Here is an 18063-nt window from a genome sequence, read left to right on the forward strand (position 1 = left end):
TAGTATACATCATTACTGTACATGTTTGATTTTTAAATATTTTCTTTGAAACACAATAATTTATTTTTGAATTTCTCAAAAATCAGGCTCCATGGAGGACAAGCTCTATTTGCAAATTCCAATATATTTCCTCATATAATACGTGATATTCTATTGGACCATGGCGGATAGCGGCGAGGTCGAATTGGAAATGGAAGAGGGAGAGGAGGGAGCAACGGCGGCGGCGGCGGCTGTGAGGAAGCGGAGGGGAACGAGGACGATCTTGGGTTGGCTCGCCGACAGAATTCAATAGCTTGATTTAGCTTCTTGGGCGGCGCGTTGGGCTGGTCGGTTGGGTCACATTTTCGCGACCGGCTAGGATTGGAGGGTCCAACTGTAGATCCTTTGGTAAACTTGAAACTCATGCAATAGGGCGCACAGTCAAACGGTACTCAGGGCTAGTTCTTTTGGGCGGCTTAGAAATTAAGCTACCTCTCCCCAGCTTAAAAAATAAGCTGCACTCTAAGTTTGTCGAGACTTCTAAATTAGTTATCCCATAACCAGTTTAGAACCTTAATAAATAAGAAAAACTGCTTATGAAAAAAGTCGAGAAGGGGCAACTTATTTTTCAAGCTGCCAAAAGAAATGGGCCGGCCCTGGACGAGTAATGCTACATCAACGGAGGGTTTTGATACGGGGTTCACGGGCTAGATGAGGTGGATCAGTTGCCGTTGACAAAAAATGCTACACTTACGGGCAATATATAGATGAATCTTACGGACTGCTCCCCACTAACCAATCCCACTCCCCCGCTGATTTCAAGGGTGGGTCTTGCTGCCCCCAGTTTCCATTTAAACATTGCCAGCTCAGTCCGTAACTTACTTCCCGTGCCTGCTGTCCGTAAGTTAGCAAAGTCGCTCGGTCGACCGGCTCGATCGCCCCGAAGCCGAACCGCAACTTGAAGGATTCATCATACGCACCCACTTGCGCGCGCTCCATGCCCTGCCTGTCACTGCAATTTCAGGCTAGCCGTCCTTACATATACCCCGCTCTCGTTGTTTTCCTCCACTCCACATCCCACTCCAAAGCTTTGCTTCGCTCTCCCGTACCTGACCTCTCTTTCCATCGAGGCAATCCTGTCCAGTGCTCCTCCTTACCTCTATCGTCCATGGACTGCTCGAGTTCCAAAGAGACCCCACCGCACAAGTAACTCTCCAGCTAACTTGCGTATATTTGTGTGTATGTATTGGCGTCAGTGAGATGTAATTTGTGGTTGACTTTGTTTTGCGTCATGATTAACTTTGGTTATCGATCAGGGCGTGGTGGACCGGCGAGACGGTGGCGGTGGTGACGGGGGCCAACCGTGGCATTGGGCACGCGCTGGCCGCGCGCCTGGCGGAGCACGGGCTATCCGTGGTGCTCACGGCGCGGGACGAGGCGCGCGGGGCGGCCGCCGCCGCGGAGCTCCGCGCCAGGGGTCTCCCGTCCGTGCGGTTCCGCCGCCTCGACGTCACCGACCCCGCCTCTGTCGCCGCCTTCGCCTCCTGGATCCGCGACCACGTCGGCGGCCTCGACATTCTGGTGAGCCGCACGATCGTCTATTTTTCGCCGTCTATTCCCATGCTTCTCCCCTGAATTCCCGCCGCCTGCCATTTTCCTCTCTCCGGCCGGGTTAATTTGATTTGAAGTTTCACATGACCCCCTCCCCCCTACCCCGGCAAAAAAATGTGGTGTGCTAAATTAGCTGTTTATCAATTAATGAGCCATGTTAACCACCCGATTGTATACGTAATTAGGGTTAGGGGTTGGCTTACCTAATAGTCTACCATGCATGCATACTACTCTACCCCCTTTTTGCCCCAAATGTCAAGTACTGCCATACTACTCCGATCCACTATAGACAAAATTTGCAAAGCATGCCCAGCTACTTTCTGCTAAATTAAATGTGCATATGCCGTTTCTAAAGAGAAAATGCGCTTATGCTAAATAAGGCATGCCGGTGAAGTATATCTGGTAGTAGTTGGGTACAGTTATGATCGTGAACTAAAACATCCGTTGGCCCACAGAAACCCAATGACAGACTGCAACCACCAGTAACTTCAAGAGGTAGTGTTTCAGTGGAACAGACTTGTTAACCCAAACGTCACTCCACAGCCGAAATTAGAGCCAAGTCATCACCGGTAACAGCGGGTCAACGAGGGCACGCCACGTCGCCACGAGGCGCTGAGTGCAGTAATCAGCTGACCTTTTCTTTTCCCTTCATGTACGCCGTAAGAAAGCGTCGTCGATAGTGATCTTGGCACTTAATAGGTCGGCAATTTTATTATCCTAACTATGGTGAACTCATGCAACAATCTTTCTGTTAGGTCACCAAATCGATCACAATTATTATTCTTCTTAGGATAATAAAAACAAGGATTTTGATATTTGTATAGCTTGTACAAAGTGCCGGAATTAGATGTGAGCCTCAGCCTCTTGCTTGTGTCGATCGAGATACCACATAGAGCAGGTCAACCACGCACACAAGATGCTTCGTGCATTCCGCTACAGTAATCGATCCCCGCATATCTTGTCTGTTGAGGGATTCGATTTAAACTCGTCGCCAGTGTGGTCCAAAGTCCACGAGCCAGATGATACACGATTCGTTTTTTTAGAAACCAGAAACGAACAATGCGAAGATCCAGTGCATGCAGTTCGATCCAGATATTATTATTTTCCGATGCAATCGCCGTTGCTGGCAACGTGAAGGCGGCGAACAAACTAGTAATATCACAAGCTTGTGTTCCATGACGATGGAACAGCCAAGTACAAGAGCTAGCTGTTCTTCAGACGAGCCAGTGCTATAGCTGTACAAGAGCTAGTATAAGATAATTGCAAGTTGCCGCAGTCGCTACAATCCAGGTCATCACAGATTATAGCAACATCATCATAGAAGGCGGGCGTTGGTTTCTACCATATATCTGTACTACAGTCACAAAATAGCAGGGGAGTTTCCATCTTTTTTTTTTGCTAGTTTGTTTGCGGATAGTATGTGAAACGGTCTTTTTAAAAATCTACATACTGAACTGCTGTTCCTGAAAATTTCTATATAAGAATGTAATGTTCCTGTTACCTTTTTGCTCGACGGAGTGAAACAAACCATAATCATAATCCAACTCTTGGAGAAATAACAGTGGATAAGTTACTGAACTAGGTAGTTTATCCAGTTGGCTTAACCACCGTATCAATTTGTTGATACTTATCCGTCATCAGCTGTCACCAGTACTATCTGGAATGCTTAGTTAAATTAGGGCAAAGCTACATAGCAGTAGGCCAGTAGCCCAAATAGCACAATTTCTAATTCTAGGCCTTATCAGCAAGAGAGCAAAAGCTCCACCAGAAAGAACAAAGGGAAAATAAGATGCTGAATTGGTGCATGGTAGATGTAACCTACCAGGGCTACCACCTCACAATCACATGCTTTCAGGATTTGTTTTCTTGGTAGCCAAACCCTGGAATATTCTTAGTCTGACGTGAGTTATGTGATTTCTGAAACGAAGCCTCTTGCCTCCTGCAGGTGAACAATGCCGGGGTATCGTTCAACGAGATCGATACCAACTCGGTGGAGCATGCTGAGACAGTCCTAAAGACGAACTTCTATGGAGCCAAGATGCTCATCGAGGCGCTCCTGCCCCTTTTCCGTCGATCCTCTGGGACCAGCCGGATCCTGAACCTCAGCTCCCAGCTTGGCCTTCTCAATGTAAGCGATCATGCTGTTAAGTAAACTACCAGTACTGTACTTGTTCTCTGACGCTGCAAAACATCTTGTAATTGTCGTCTCCTACTTATTTAACACTAGCACGTTTTGTGCAGCATGAGGCAAATAACGCGTTCAGACGGTTCAGTTTACGTTATACGGAGTACGTAATACTATATGAATAATGATTTTGGAACCAAATCTTCTTGTCCCATGCTCGCACTAGTTGTCAAGCGAGTGGAAACTTAAAAGAGTGAGCGCGCTGCGCACATGCCAGTGATGAGTGATGACTCCAAACCTAGTTTATTTTGCGGGTCAAATCAGGTTTAAATAAATAGCATTTGATTAAGGGGCAAACAACTTGACTATGAGCTCGCTATCAGCTGATTCAGCCATCGGCTGTGGACTCTGAAGTTTGAACGCACAAACTCTCCTCCAGAGACAATGCCAATTCTCTTGAGTCACACTGTCAGAGGCTCAGAGCACATGACTTCATCAGTGTCCTGTGTCCACACCGTGACCAGCTAGTCCAAGGCCATCTGAATTCTGAAACAATGTCCAATTCCATGCTCAACACAGAGTTCATTAGTAGTAGTATATGTAACTGCTACAGGACATGTACAAGAGGATGCAGTTTTGGCAGGCCAGTTTTCAGAAATAAATTGTTGCGTGTTGATCTTTTTGCAGAAGGTGAGGGACCCGTCGTTGAGGATCATGCTGCTGGACGAGGGCAGGCTGACGGAGCAGGAGGTCGAGGCCATGGCGTCGCGGTTCCTGGCGCAGGTGAAGGACGGGACGTGGCAGGACCACGGGTGGCCGGCCGTGTGGACGGACTACGCGGTCTCCAAGCTGGCCCTCAACGCCTACTCCCGCCTCCTCGCCGCGCGGCTGCGGGGGGCCGTAGCTGTCAACTGCTTCTGCCCCGGGTTCACGCGGACAGACATGACGCGGGGGTGGGGCAAGCGCACCGCCGAGGAGGCCGGCCGCGTCGCCGCGGGGCTCGCGCTGCTGCCCCCCGCCGACCTCCCCACCGGCAAGTTCTTCAAGTGGTCCACGCCGCAGCTCTACTCCAAGCTCTGACGACGACTTCCACCGCGCGCTGCATGGCGGAGCTGTGCGTAGCTGCACGCTTACGATTTGGAGAGCAAAATGATGCCCGTTTGTCCCAAAATGCAACTCCATCTCCTCACCAAGCTTGACGTCTCCCAACTATCACGTCCGTACAATTCTCTCACCCTACACTTTGTAGAACAGAGCATGTAGAAACAAAAAAGTTCTCCCTTCCTGTTTGTAACAGAGCATGTACCACAAATAATTCTTGATTGTGTTTACGAAGAAAATAAATCAACTAGTGTCGAACATTAGAAATCATGCGATGCATGCCCAAAGCATGTTCGTACACTCAAAAGGTTTGCGCCATTTTTTGTGTCGATGTATTACTCTTGTAAAGAATGCTGGAGTACCCTCCTTCTAAGGCTTCGGCGCGCGTGAGAGTGTCCTCCGCGCCGTCTGTTTCCCGCGAGCCTCCCGCCGTTGTCCCCTTGAGTGCTCTCGGCCGCCCGATCTACCCACTTGACTGTTCAATTCTCCTGTCCGGCTGTACGTGCGTGCGCCGGACTACTCGGGGCGCCGCGGGTGCTACCTCGCGCTCTACGGGTTCTCCTCGTGGACGGGTGGCTTTGTTCTAGTTTGTCTCGGGTTGGTTATATGTGTGACCACCCAGTCCTGGTAGGCATTGGCGGACCTAGAGGGTGTGCCGGGTGTGCCGTGGCACACCCAGCATTTTGCAGATTTCTTTCACTACTTGTCATCTTTTCCTGATTTTATTGGTTTTACAGTACTAGAACTGATTCACCTGAAGCTGTACACGTGCATGCAAACCTAGCAAACCATAGAAGCAGCTTGACTGATTTTTCTACTAGCAGCACTACGTGTGTGTCCAGCCAAGACTCCTGTATATACATGAGCCCGGTAGAAGCTAGCTAGACCAATTCCATCGATCAACTCGACGGAAACTCTAGCGGCGACTCGCGTAGATTGCAAACAGAAAAAACGAAAAAAAATAACTCTTCAATCTACCACGTTATTTCTTGAGACAACTTCAATCTACCACGTCATATTTTCAACGCTGACCCACAAATTTCCTCCTACATCCGTCCACGGACAAGTAAGGACCAATCCACGGATACGAATGTGGAAGCCGGCCATCCAAACCTAATCACCCGCCTCGACTGCTCGTCCGAATTTCGGACATCGCCGCTCCCCGTGCTTCCCTCCCCTCGCCCACTTGCCTTGTCGCCTAGTCCCTTCCCGTCCTTTCGCCACCGGTCGTCCGCCCCGAAACGCTTGCCATTGACCAGCCGGATGCATGGGTCACCCGCATCAGCCACCCGCTGGTCCGTGGAAATAGGACATTGCAGCCCATTTAAGAGCATCTACAACCGAGCTTTGCAAATTCGGCCCCTCAAACGCGCACGGACGCGACCGGGCGCATTCGTGGACAGTGACCGGTCACGTCTCAAATTAGCCACTCTACATCCGAGTCTCTCATATTTCAACCATTAGATCCATACAAGGCATGCAAAAGAAATTCTACGTACTACATACTACGTACTGCCCTAGATAATCTTCGGCGTCGGAGATGTCCAGGACGACGGTGCCGGGCGCCGGCTGGACGGGCGAGTACGAGGGCTCCGGCTCATCCTCCTCCTGCTCAACCTCGTCCATGTAGGCGACCATCTCCGCCTCTTCCGCGGCCTCCATCTCTTGTCGGGTAGGAGAGCGCCTTGCCCGCATCTGCTCAAGGAGCTCGAGCCGATGCTCCGGCGTTAGAAATTGATGCTACTAGGGGGGTGAAGGGAGTGGAAAGTGGCGTCGGTGACGGACATGCGGAGGAAAATGTGGATGGTAGGGTTTTGGTGTCGCCAGTCGACTTTAAATAGCCGGGCTAGGCACTACACGGCCCGCGGGAGCGAAGCCACGCAGCGACATCGGTCCGACGAAGGAGACGAGCTTCGGACCGCCGAGTTTCCGGGTGTTTCCATGTGGGACCCCGCCGTCTGTTCGACGTGGCCGCGTGCTCGGACACGGCCGGGCGCCTCCATATCCGGCCCATATTTGGACTGGATATGAGGGGTGCCAGTTAGTCCGGGCGTTTGAGGCTCGCTTGAGCCGTCCGTCCGGGTCAAAATTTCGTGACCGGTCAGAGACCGGGCGGGCCGCCCGGGCGTTTAAGGAGGGTTTGGGGCGCCCGACTGTAGATGCTGTAAGCCCACATTAAAGACATAAAAACTATTTATCCTTTGAACAAAACAATCATCAACGTTTTGTTGTGATTGTAGGACTCTTACTTCTTGTTTTGTTGTACTTGCAGAACTCAAGACAAAGAGGATTAGTAGTATTATGTCCATTTTGTTGAAAACATGAGGTCAAAATAAAGAAGGCTGCAGCTGAAGGGCAAACCGAAGTTATTCTTGTGTATCTTTCATGTAAGGCTATTTGTATTGTAATTTCACAAATTTGAGAAACATATTATTGTGAGACTTGATTGAGCATTTTTTAATTGATTGAGCTATTTGTGTTATTCTTTTGCCATATATGATATCACACTTAGATTAAGCAGATTTTTTTAAAGTGTGCACACCCTTCATTTTATTCCTGGGTCCGCCACTGCTGGTAGGGGCCTCTAATCTATGTGCTTTCTGTGCCAGTTCTAGGATCAATTGTTAGCACACACAGATTATGATGAAATAACAAGAAATATCACATGTCATAGTATTAACACAGATCCAGTCTTAAATACATACATACCTACTAGCTCAAGGTTAGCTTAATAACATGAGAAACATCTACTCATGTGTCGTCCATCTACTCACAAGCAGCAATTGAGTACAGCATCGTAACCCTACTTCTTATCTCTCCTTTGATACGGAAAATCCTGCATCATGATACGTTGCAGTCATGATGGTCAATACATTGAATGTATTGGCAAGTTACACGTAATAACAACATATCCTATATTGTAAAAATATAAGGCAAAAAAGTTTCCAACCTGTTTGTAACAGAACTGTTGGGGATATAACTACTGGGTATGACCCGCCCAGGAGGGGCCGGGTCATGCCACTGGTGACTTAAAGATGAAGATGGTGGGTCATGAAGCAAGCCTATTGACGGCCCAAGACTCAGAGGCGACTTGAGGCCCAAGAGGATGAACCACCATATGTATAACTTGTATTGTAAGGCAAACTTAGTTAGTCACCGAGCCGGACACGTTGTATATGAGCCGGCCGGGACTTTGGAAGCCGTCGAGCGTCAACCTATGTATATAAAGGGGTGATCTGGCGGCGGGTGAACTCAAGAAACAAGAGATCGAGAACTAGGTCAAGCATATTCGCTCCCTGGTAATCAAAACCCAAGCAATACAACCCCAAACTGGAGTAAGCCTTTACCTCGTTGCGAGGGGCCGAACCAGTATAAACTCTCTGTGTCCTTTGTCCCGATTAACCCCTTCAAGCTAACCTAATTGCGATGGTCCACACCTAAGTCCTTTCACTAGGCATCTGCCGTGTTAAGTCCACGACAGTTGGCACCCACCATGGGGCCAGCGCACGGTGGTTTCGAGTTCTTGAAGGGCAACTACGCAGGGATCAAGGGATACGCTGTGGGCCGGATGACCAAGAGTCGTCGCGGCAAGCTATACATCGACAATGCTGGCTGGGGCCTCGAGGCCGGCTCAATTGAGTACGGGTACCGGGTCCCCTTCGACAGAATCCACGTCTATATCGGCAAGATCGGCGAATCGGGCCCTGAGCCGGACACCTGCACCGACATCATCGAGACGGCTCAGCGTGCACGACCCGCCAAGGTTCAAGCCGCTGTGAAGCACGCCTTTGTGGGTTTCATCCATGTGGCGGAACTTGAGGAATGATCTGCGTCTGGTGGTGAGACGACCATCTACTCTGATGGTGAGTCGTCAACCGGTGAGACCAATTCAATGTATCAACTGCAGGACAGCCAGCTTGGGAGTTGTTCCGATGGTGACAGTATTTTGGGCCCCTATGAGCCGCCGAACAGAGTTGCAATCTTGGCCGGTACACAACCAGTGCTCGGTTCGACGACCGCCGCGACCATGACCTCCAGCTCAACGGCTGCGGCGATGGCTGGGGCTAGCGGCTCTGCGCGCCAGCCGGCTCAGGTTCTGACCAAACTGTTGGATGCTTTGGCGCCTTTGATGGGGGTGGAGGTGACCCCGGACACTCAAGAACAACATAAAGTGGATGTTGTGAAGCTACGAGATGAGATAGCTCAAGCCAAGGAAGAGTTGGCGGCTGAGAACGCTAGGATGGCCATGGAGCGAGCTGCTTTGGACGCTCAGGCACAACAGATTCATGCAGAATATTTCCGGCTTACCTTGGATCAAAACACTTCAAATGCCATCATGAGAAGGAGGCACCAGAGTCGCTTACCTCCGGAGTATGATGCGAGAAACCTTTTCAACACACCTGAGGTAGGGACAAGTGACCCGCCTGTGAGGAACCGGGCTAGTGAAACACCGGTGACAGGAGCACCGGTTCAGCCACGAGTTGCTGACCCGCCCCGCGTGGCTCTGCCTCAGCATACTCCGACACCGCCGGGTCATTATTCCAATCCTTTGGATAACATGATTGCTGCGGTGACACGATTGCTGGCTCTCCTGGTGGAATGCGAGTCTCCAGCCACGATGGAGGTGCAGAGGGCCAGAGAACTTCTTCAGATAGCAGTGGCTCAACAGGCGGCTTATTTGTACAGTCGTGAACGGATTCATTCAACCCCGCATCCGAGCCCGAGTTATAGCAGGCATAACGACTCGCCAACAATTTCAAGCAGTGAGCGGTGCCATAATCAGCCTCATAGGCATGACCCGCCGCCTGGTGGTAACAATGTTCAGGCTTTAGTGGATCAGGGCAGGGCGCGTCGAGAGTCAGAGCTGGCGGCTCAGCTAGCGGCTCAGCAGCAATCTCCGGTTTATCCATCAGCATCTATGGAGGCAGGAGTGACCTCTAGAACCTTTGGTATGCCATGTTTAGTGCCGGCTCTACACAACGAGCGCTTGCCCAAGGAATTCAAGGGCCCTCGTAAGGTGCCTAACTTTGACGCCCCCGATTAAATCGTACACTAATCATGCACGCAAACGTGTACGATCAAGATCAGGGACTCACGGGAAGATATCACAACACAACTCTAAAAATAAAATAAGTCATACAAGCATCATAATACAAGCCAGGGGCCTCGAGGGCTCGAATACAGGTGCTCGATCATAGACAAGTCAGCGGAAGCAACAATATCTGGGTACAGACATAAGTTAAACAAGTTGCCATAAGATGGCTAGCACAAACTGGGATACAGATCGAAAGAGGCGCATGCCTCCTGCGTGGGATCCTCCTAAACTACTCCTGGTCGTCGTCAGCGGGCTGCACGTAGTAGTAGGCACCTCCAGTGTAGTAGGAGTCATCGTCGACGGTGGCGTCTGGCTCCTGGGCTCCGGCATCTGGTTGCGACAACCAGGTAGAAGGGAAGGGGGAAAAGGGGGAGAAAAGCAACCGTGAGTACTCATCCAAAGTACTCGCAAGCAAGGAGCTACACTACATATGCATGGGTATATGTGTAAAGAGGCAATATCGGTGGACTGAACTGCAGAATGCCAGAATAAGAGGGGGATAGCTAGTCTTATCGAAGACTACGCTTCTGGCCGCCTCCGTCTTGCAGCATGTAGAAGAGAGTAGATTGAAGTCCTCCAAGTAGCATCGCATAGCATAATCCTACCCGACGATCCTCTCCTCGTCGACCTGTGAGAGAGCGATCACCGGGTTGTATCTGGCACTTGGAAGGGTGTGTTTTATTAAGTATCTGGTTCTACATGTCATAAGGTCAAGGTACAACTCCAAGTCGTCCTGTTACCGAAGGTCACGGCTATTCGAATAGATAAACTTCCCTGCAGGGGTGCTCCACATAACCCAACACGCTTGATCCCATTTGGCCAGACACATTTTCTGGGTCATGCCCAGCCGCGGAAGATCAACAAGTCGCAGCCCCACCTAGGCTCAACAGAGAGGTCAGCACGCCGGTCTAAATCCTATGTTGTAGGGGTCTGGGCCCATCGCCCATTGCACACCTGCACGTTGCGGGGGCGGCCAAAGCAGACCTAGCCTAGCAGGCGTTCCAGTCCAATCCGGCGCGCGCCGCTCAGTCGCTGACGTCAAAAAGAGCTTCGGCTGATACCACGACGTCGAGTGCCCATAACTGTTCCCGCGTAGCTGGTTAGTGCGTATAGACCAAATGGCCAGACTCAGATCAAATACCAAGAACTCGCTAAGCGTGTTATTTTAAAGTAACCGCGAACGCCGACCAGGGCCAGGCCCACCTCTCGCCTAGGTGGTCTCAACCTGCCCTGTCGCTCCGCCACAAAGTTCCACTCACGGGTGCTCCTACGAGCCGACCCGACTCTAGTCACCACAGGTATCATGTAAAGTACATAAGTATATACCCGTGATCACCTCCCGAGTGATCACGGCCCGATAGTATAGCAAGGCAGACGGACAAGAATGTAGGGCCACAGATGGAATACTAGCATCCTATACTAAGCATTTAGGATTGTAGGTAAAGGTAACAACAGTAGTAGCAAGGACAGGCTATGCATCAGGATAGGATTAACGGAAAGCAGTAACATGCTACACTACTCTAATGCAAGCAGTATAGAGAAGAATAGGCGATATCTGGTGATCAAGGGGGGGGGGCTTGCCTGATTGCTCTGGCAAGAAGGAGGGGTCGTCAACACCATAGTCGTACTGGGTAGCAGCAGCGTCGGTGTCGGTGTCTAGCGAGAGAAGAGGGGGAAGAAACAATAAATATAGTGCAAACAAATTCATGACGATGCATGACATGACAAAGCGCGGTGCTAAGTGTGCCCTAACGCGGTGGGAGGTTGTACCAGTGAAGGGGGAGGGACATCCGGGAAAGTATCCCCGGTGTTTCGCGTTTCCGGACAGAGGAACCGGAGGAGGAAAGTTGCGAGTTCGATAGGTTAGGGATGTGTGGCGGACGAATGGGCTGCGTATCCGGATTCGTCTCATCGTTCTGAGCAACTTTCATGTACAAAGTTTTTCCATCCGAGCTACGATTTATTTTATATGATTTTTAAAAGATTTAAATCATTTTTAGAATTTATTTAATTAATTTAATTCAACATTATCCAGAATAGTGTTTGCTGACGTCATCATGACGTCAGCAGTTGACCTGGTCAACCTGACATGTGGGTCCCACATGTCATTGCCTAACTAACCAACTAACTATTTAGTTAGATTAATTAGCAGGTTAATTTGGGTTAATAATTAGTTAACAGAATTAATTAAGTTAATTAATTCTTTAATTAATTAATTAATATTTCAATTAATTTAATTATTATTACTATTATTATTATAATTCCCTTTTTTTATAAACCGTTCTGGGCCGTGGGGCCATTTGGTCAGTGGCCCAGGGGGCCTATCGGGCGCTGGGCACTAACGGGGCGGGTCGGGCGTTGCGGCGCCCGACTGGGCGTTCGCCTAGATCGCCGGGGCGAGGAGGGCCGGGGCACCGGCGAACAGGCGCGGGGCGACGGCCGGCGGGGTGCCGGGGTTGGGGGCGCGCTCGGCGGCGCGACGCACCGGCCGGCCACGACCGCTGGGCGGGGCAAGCGCAGGAAGTCGGCGGGGGAGAGCGGGGCGGGACCAGCAGGGCGCAACGGCGCGGGAGCGGGGCCGCGCGAGGCCAGGAGGGTGAGGCCGCGGTGGGCGCAGCCGACGCGGCCAGATGCCGGAGAGCGGGGGAGGGGGGCGAAGGATGGCCAGCACGGCGTCGGGGAGCGGGGCGGCGCGAGCAGGCGGAGCAGGGCTGTGGCAACGGAGGCAGAGCAACGGGCTCGGCAAGGCTGCGGGGAGCACGGCGGGGCAGCAGGCAGAGCAAGGCGGTGCGCGCGCGTGGGTCGTGGGGCCGCGCGAGGCCGCGGGGCCTGGTGCAGGACGGCGGGCTGTGGCGGGACGATGGCGTGGTGAGTGCGGTGACTACGCACGACGGGGACGGGGAGGGAAGAGGGAAGGTGCTCACGGGGGGCGTAGGGATAGGGCAGTGGGGCATGGGGAGGATGCCGGGGACGACGTGCGACGGGGAAGCAAACCGGTGGGGAAGTCCGGCGAGGCGGTGCGTGCTCCTGGCGGCGGCGGGCGACGGCGGCGGTGGCCTCCTCCTCTTGATCCCGATCCAATCGGGAGAGAGGGGGGGGCCGAGATATTTTGCGAGGGGAAGTGGAGTGTCAGTGGCGGTTCGGGTGGGGGATGGTGAGTGGATAAGGGGGGGGGAGTGGGTGGCCGGCTGGGCCTGATGGGTTGGCCCAGTTGGGCCACGGCCCAGGGGTTTTTGTCTTTTTTTGTTTTCTGTTTTGTAATTTCTTTTCTTTTATTTCTTTTCCTATTTTATTAAATTTTAGCTTTGATGGAATACAAAAGTTGTACCTAAAAGAGCATTAATAATTATGCCACTACCACAATTAGCTCCGCAACTAAAACAAAATAGTTTAATATTTTATCAATTTGAAAAGGGTAGTTAGTTAAATGTTTTGCTGCTGTTTTAAATATTTTAGTGCACTTAAACCTTTTATAAAATTGTGGTTTCTCCAGAATAATTACCTATGCATTATTTGGCAACACCCCAACATTTTAGTTTTAATATTTGAAAATATTTTATCGAGCTTGATATTGAATTTGAATTCGAACCGGTTTCGAACTAACGCGAGATTAGCAACAGTAATCGAGGTGATGTGGCATCATTAACGTGGGATTACTGTAGCCTAATTATCCGGGCGTCACAATTCTCCTCCACTACAAGAAATCTCGTCCCGAGATTTAAGAGGTAGTGAAAGGGGGGAAGGTTTAGTTACGAAATTCTAACGGATCTTCTCGGCCTTGGTTACTCTTCTCGAAGAGGTCGATCCATTAAGTTGATGCCTTCATTCCTCTTCTCCAGGTCATCATGATGAAGTTGCCATCCTTCCTTCAGGATCTTCACCGCACTTACGAAAGGTTAAGAGGGGAAAACTCTATAAGGACGGATTCTAACAAGATTGAGCATCAGACTGTTAACTCGGGGGAAGAAGCATAAGTATCTCTCGAATTGAAACTTAAGAAGATATCGAGAGCAAAGTAAGAAGGTACCATGAGAAGTTTCAAATGGATAGGCAATGGTTCGATGTCTGAAACCAAGTGCGGAAGGGGTCAGAGCAACGAGATTAAGTATTGCGTCTGTTACGAAAATAGATCACTAGGGAGGTGGCCCGTGAATTACATACGAGGCCACGCGCGAGGAACAACCTTGGGAACAGGGGGTGTACAGGAGAGTCAGGTTTCGATCCTGTGGAACTATGGGTTATGGGCCCACCTGTGGATTAAAAGTAGGAAGGGCGGAGACGTCTTGCGTGATCATGCAAGCAAGGCATGTCAGAGGGTAGCCTGTCGATTATGTCGGCAACAACGTTGGTACCAAGGGCGAGGGACGAAGAGAAGCTTTTCCCTGCTCGTTGAAACGAGGCGGACCAATAGGCGAAGTTCTCGTCCATCGGTGGTTACCGTAATGTCATCAACAATAGTAACAGGGTCTGACTGATAAGGTGGTACACCGAGGTGTTTTCATAAGCAGGAAAATATTACTGCTTAGATCATCTTGATCACAGGAAACGTTAAACCAAACAGTGGAAAGGAAAATATGATTATCAGAGTAAACAGAACAATGGAAAGGAAAATGTGTTTAAACACATATTTCAGGGATATATCCTTCCCAAGGACAAACGGGGCATGATATCCGTGGCAGGATACAATGAAAAAAACCTTTTAGGTAAGGGGAGAGAAATTTCATGACATTACCCATACAACGGTGTTTGGATAATTGAGCAAGAAACATTTAGCATTGGGCTTCAAATGTTCTTGTTTTAAAACGGAGTACCATAGACATGCTTCGAGATAGCATTCACATGGTCTTCAAGCAAAGGTCATACTTTGGATACACGAAGGATTCATCAGGAACAACTTGTAGAATAAGTCGTACAGTTTCCTCATGGAAGAATGGATAACATTGCTAAAGGGAACTATAACAATAGGGCCTCCGGCCAGGTGGGCTAGGTATGACACCACCTTACCGGGTCATATAAATACCATCGTTATAACTCTTGGAAATATGTTCCAACCAGCATATCAGACCGAGATTCAGTTCTGATAGGTGGCAGGATACCTCAGACTCAGGATGCCTGAGAAGGAAAGGTGCAACACAAATTGACGAGACGACATTGTAAGATTCTTGGGAAATGTACTATGGAAGCGAGTTTTGAAACAAGAGCTCTTCATTAAACAAATGAAGGGATAAGGAGGTAGCTGATGAACTCAGCGACAATTCATCGAGACTTCCAAAAGATGGGTTTCCACAATTATGTGAACAAGGAGATATCATTAGTCTGATCAAATGATATAATGATGTATGCTCGAGGAAATCATACACAATTAAAAATGGTTGAAAGGTGCACCCGACATATGGGCTTAGGTAGCACGATCAATGTTAGGATGGTGATTAATTATCCAATAGTCTAAGAATGAACTTTCGACCATTAACTCCAATGCAAATAGGGTTGCTAGGAGTACAGAATCCAAGCAGCATCATTCACTTGTTGGTATTCCGGTTAGAATCAACATTGGGACCAAGAAAGAATGGTGATGGTGAGAAGTATCACTATACCAAGAAATTTTTAAGAGGCGGAGCAATTCTCATGACCTTCTTGACATAAAAGATGGTAATACTTCAAGGTAGAGCATAACATAAGTCGGATAGCAAGGAACTCAAGGTACAACGCAAAACTAGAACAAGTTTTGTGTTGCAGAAATGCAAGAATGTTGTCGATGTTAGCACAAAGCAGCGAGGGGCAAGGATGGTATTTCCCATCATGAATTCGATTGATAACCTGGAAGAGCTCAGAATGCTGATGATGATCACGACACATTTGTCGAGAGATACCATGAAGATGTAATCGATCGGCGATGACATCAAGTCAAAGGTATGATGAAGCGAAAGGTTATTGGAACCATGGGTACGACACAAACTTGAAATCAAGTTTGCTGTTCGAGGAGAATTGATATGACGAGGAAGATCGACGCATGATTTGCTCATCATCGAAAATTGTGCTCCGGGAAAAAGAACTAGGTAGCACAATAAGGATATAGCCAATCAGGCTAGGAATGAGTTCAAGGATTATTAAACTCATAAGCAACAAAAATTACTTAGAGTTATCGTATCGAAGCGCGGAATCGATTCGCTTATGGATGTTCTCGGTTGACGACAACCCAGAACCCGTGGAGTCACTATGATAGGGAAGGCACTACTTCATCAGAAATTCATAAGATATATCCTCAAGATACCATGGGGGTAATACACAACGGTAGCTCAAAGTAAAGGTTGGACTGGGGTATTGATCCACAGAAGACAAATGCTTAAACTTGGCCGAGAAATGGGATCAAAGAAGAACAATATGGCCGGAACCATAGCTGCAAGGGATCCAATTTAATGACACCGAAAGAATTACCCAAATGATTAAATATTTTGCAAGAAGCTTCCAAGATAAGTTCCACATCGGGTCCATGGACATGAACACAAAGTTCAAGATCGACTCCCACTTCTTTAATGCATAACCTTTCATTCACTTCTCGTCTTCAAAGAAGTCGTAGGGTAGAAAATTATCTTGTAAAACACCAGAAGGGTATAACTTGTGAAAACTGTCGGGTTCATACGGTTTTAGGGAAGGTATGATGGGAATCGTAGCATAATTTTAAAATTTAACTACGCTCACCAAGATGCATCTATGGAGTATACTAGCAACGAGGGGAAAGGAGTGCATCTGCATACCCTTGTAGATCGCGAGCGGAAGCGTTCCAATGAACGTGGATAACGGAGTTGTACTCGCCGTGATCCAAATCACCGATGACCGAGTGCCGAACGGACGGCACCTCCGCATTCAACACACGTACGGTGCAGCGACGTCTCCTCCTTCTTGATCCAGCAAGGGGGAAGGAGAGGTTGATGGAGATCCAGCAGCACGACGGCGTGGTGGTGGATGTAGCGGGATGCCGGCAGGGCTTCGCCGAGCATATACGAGAGAGAGAGGTGTTGTAGGGGGAGAGGGAGGCGCCCAAGGCTGTAGGTTGCTGCCCTCCCTCCCCCCCTTTATACAGGCCCCTTGGGGGGGCGCCGGCCCTGGAGATGGGATCTCAAGGGGGGGGGGCGGCCAAAGGGGGGAAGGGGGTGCCTTGCCCCCCAAGGCAAGTGGGAAACCCCCCCACCCTAGGGTTCCCAACCCTAGGCGCATGGGGAAAGGCCCATGGGGGGGCGCCCAGCCCACTAGGGGCTGGTTCCCTTCCCACTTCAGCCCATGGGGCCCTCCGGGATAGGTGGCCCCACCCGGTGGACCCCTGGGACCCTTCCGGTGGTCCCGGTACAATACCGATAACCCCCGAAACTTTCCCGGTGGCCGAAACTTGACTTCCTATATATAATTCTTCACCTCCGGACCATTCCGGAACCTCTCGTGATGTCCGGGATCTCATCCGGGACTCCGAACAACTTTCGGGTTTCCGCATACACATATCTCTACAACCCTAGCGTCACCGAACCTTAAGTGTGTAGACCCTACGGGTTCGGGAGACATGCAGACATGACCGAGACGCCTCTCCGGTCAATAACCAACAACGGGATCTGGATACCCATGTTGGCTCCCACATGTTCCACGATGATCTCATCGGATGAACCACGGTGTCGAGGATTCAATCAATCCCGTATGCAATTCCCTTTGTCAGTCGGTATGTTACTTGCCCGAGATTCGATCGTCGGTATCGCAATACCTTGTTCAATCTCGTTACCGGCAAGTCTCTTTACTCGTACCGCAATGCATGATACCGTGACTAACGCCTTAGTCACATTGAGCTCATTATGATGATGCATTACCGAGTGGGCCCAGAGATACCTCTCCGTCACACGGAGTGACAAATCCCAGTCTCGATCCGTGCCAACCCAACAAACACTTTCGGAGATACCCGTAGTGCACCTTTATAGTCACCCAGTTACGTTCTGACGTTTGGCACACCCAAAGCACTCCTACGGTATCCGGGAGTTGCACGATCTCATGGTCTAAGGAAAAGATACTTGACATTGGAAAAGCTCTAGCAAACGAAACTACACGATCTTTTATGCTATGCTTAGGATTGGGTCTTGTCCAACACATCATTCTCCTAATGATGTGATCCCGT

At 49.7% G+C, this 18063-nt stretch overlaps 1 protein-coding gene across 1 annotated transcript; it reads left to right on the top strand.

Annotated features, from left to right (window-relative positions):
• The first annotated feature begins 979 nt into the window (after positions 1 to 979).
• LOC109758873 ((+)-neomenthol dehydrogenase) lies at positions 980 to 5083 on the top strand. The gene is made up of 4 exons (XM_020317735.4): positions 980 to 1185; positions 1296 to 1560; positions 3536 to 3718; positions 4403 to 5083. The coding sequence occupies exons 1-4, from the start codon at positions 1148 to 1150 to the stop codon at positions 4793 to 4795; spliced, it is 879 nt and encodes a 292-aa protein (XP_020173324.3). The 5' UTR covers positions 980 to 1147; the 3' UTR covers positions 4796 to 5083.
• The last annotated feature ends 12980 nt before the right edge of the window (positions 5084 to 18063 follow it).

This window comes from Aegilops tauschii, chromosome 6, assembly GCF_002575655.3.
Source record: "Aegilops tauschii subsp. strangulata cultivar AL8/78 chromosome 6, Aet v6.0, whole genome shotgun sequence".
Classification (NCBI taxonomy): Eukaryota; Viridiplantae; Streptophyta; class Magnoliopsida; order Poales; family Poaceae; genus Aegilops; species Aegilops tauschii.

Coding starts and splice junctions, on each gene's coding strand:
- LOC109758873 (XM_020317735.4), top strand. CDS start 1,148: ATGGACTGCTCGAGTTCCAAAGAGACCCCACCGCACAA. Junction 1,186..1,295: donor AAAGAGACCCCACCGCACAA/GTAACTCTCCAG, acceptor GTTATCGATCAG/GGCGTGGTGGACCGGCGAGA. Junction 1,561..3,535: donor TCGGCGGCCTCGACATTCTG/GTGAGCCGCACG, acceptor TGCCTCCTGCAG/GTGAACAATGCCGGGGTATC.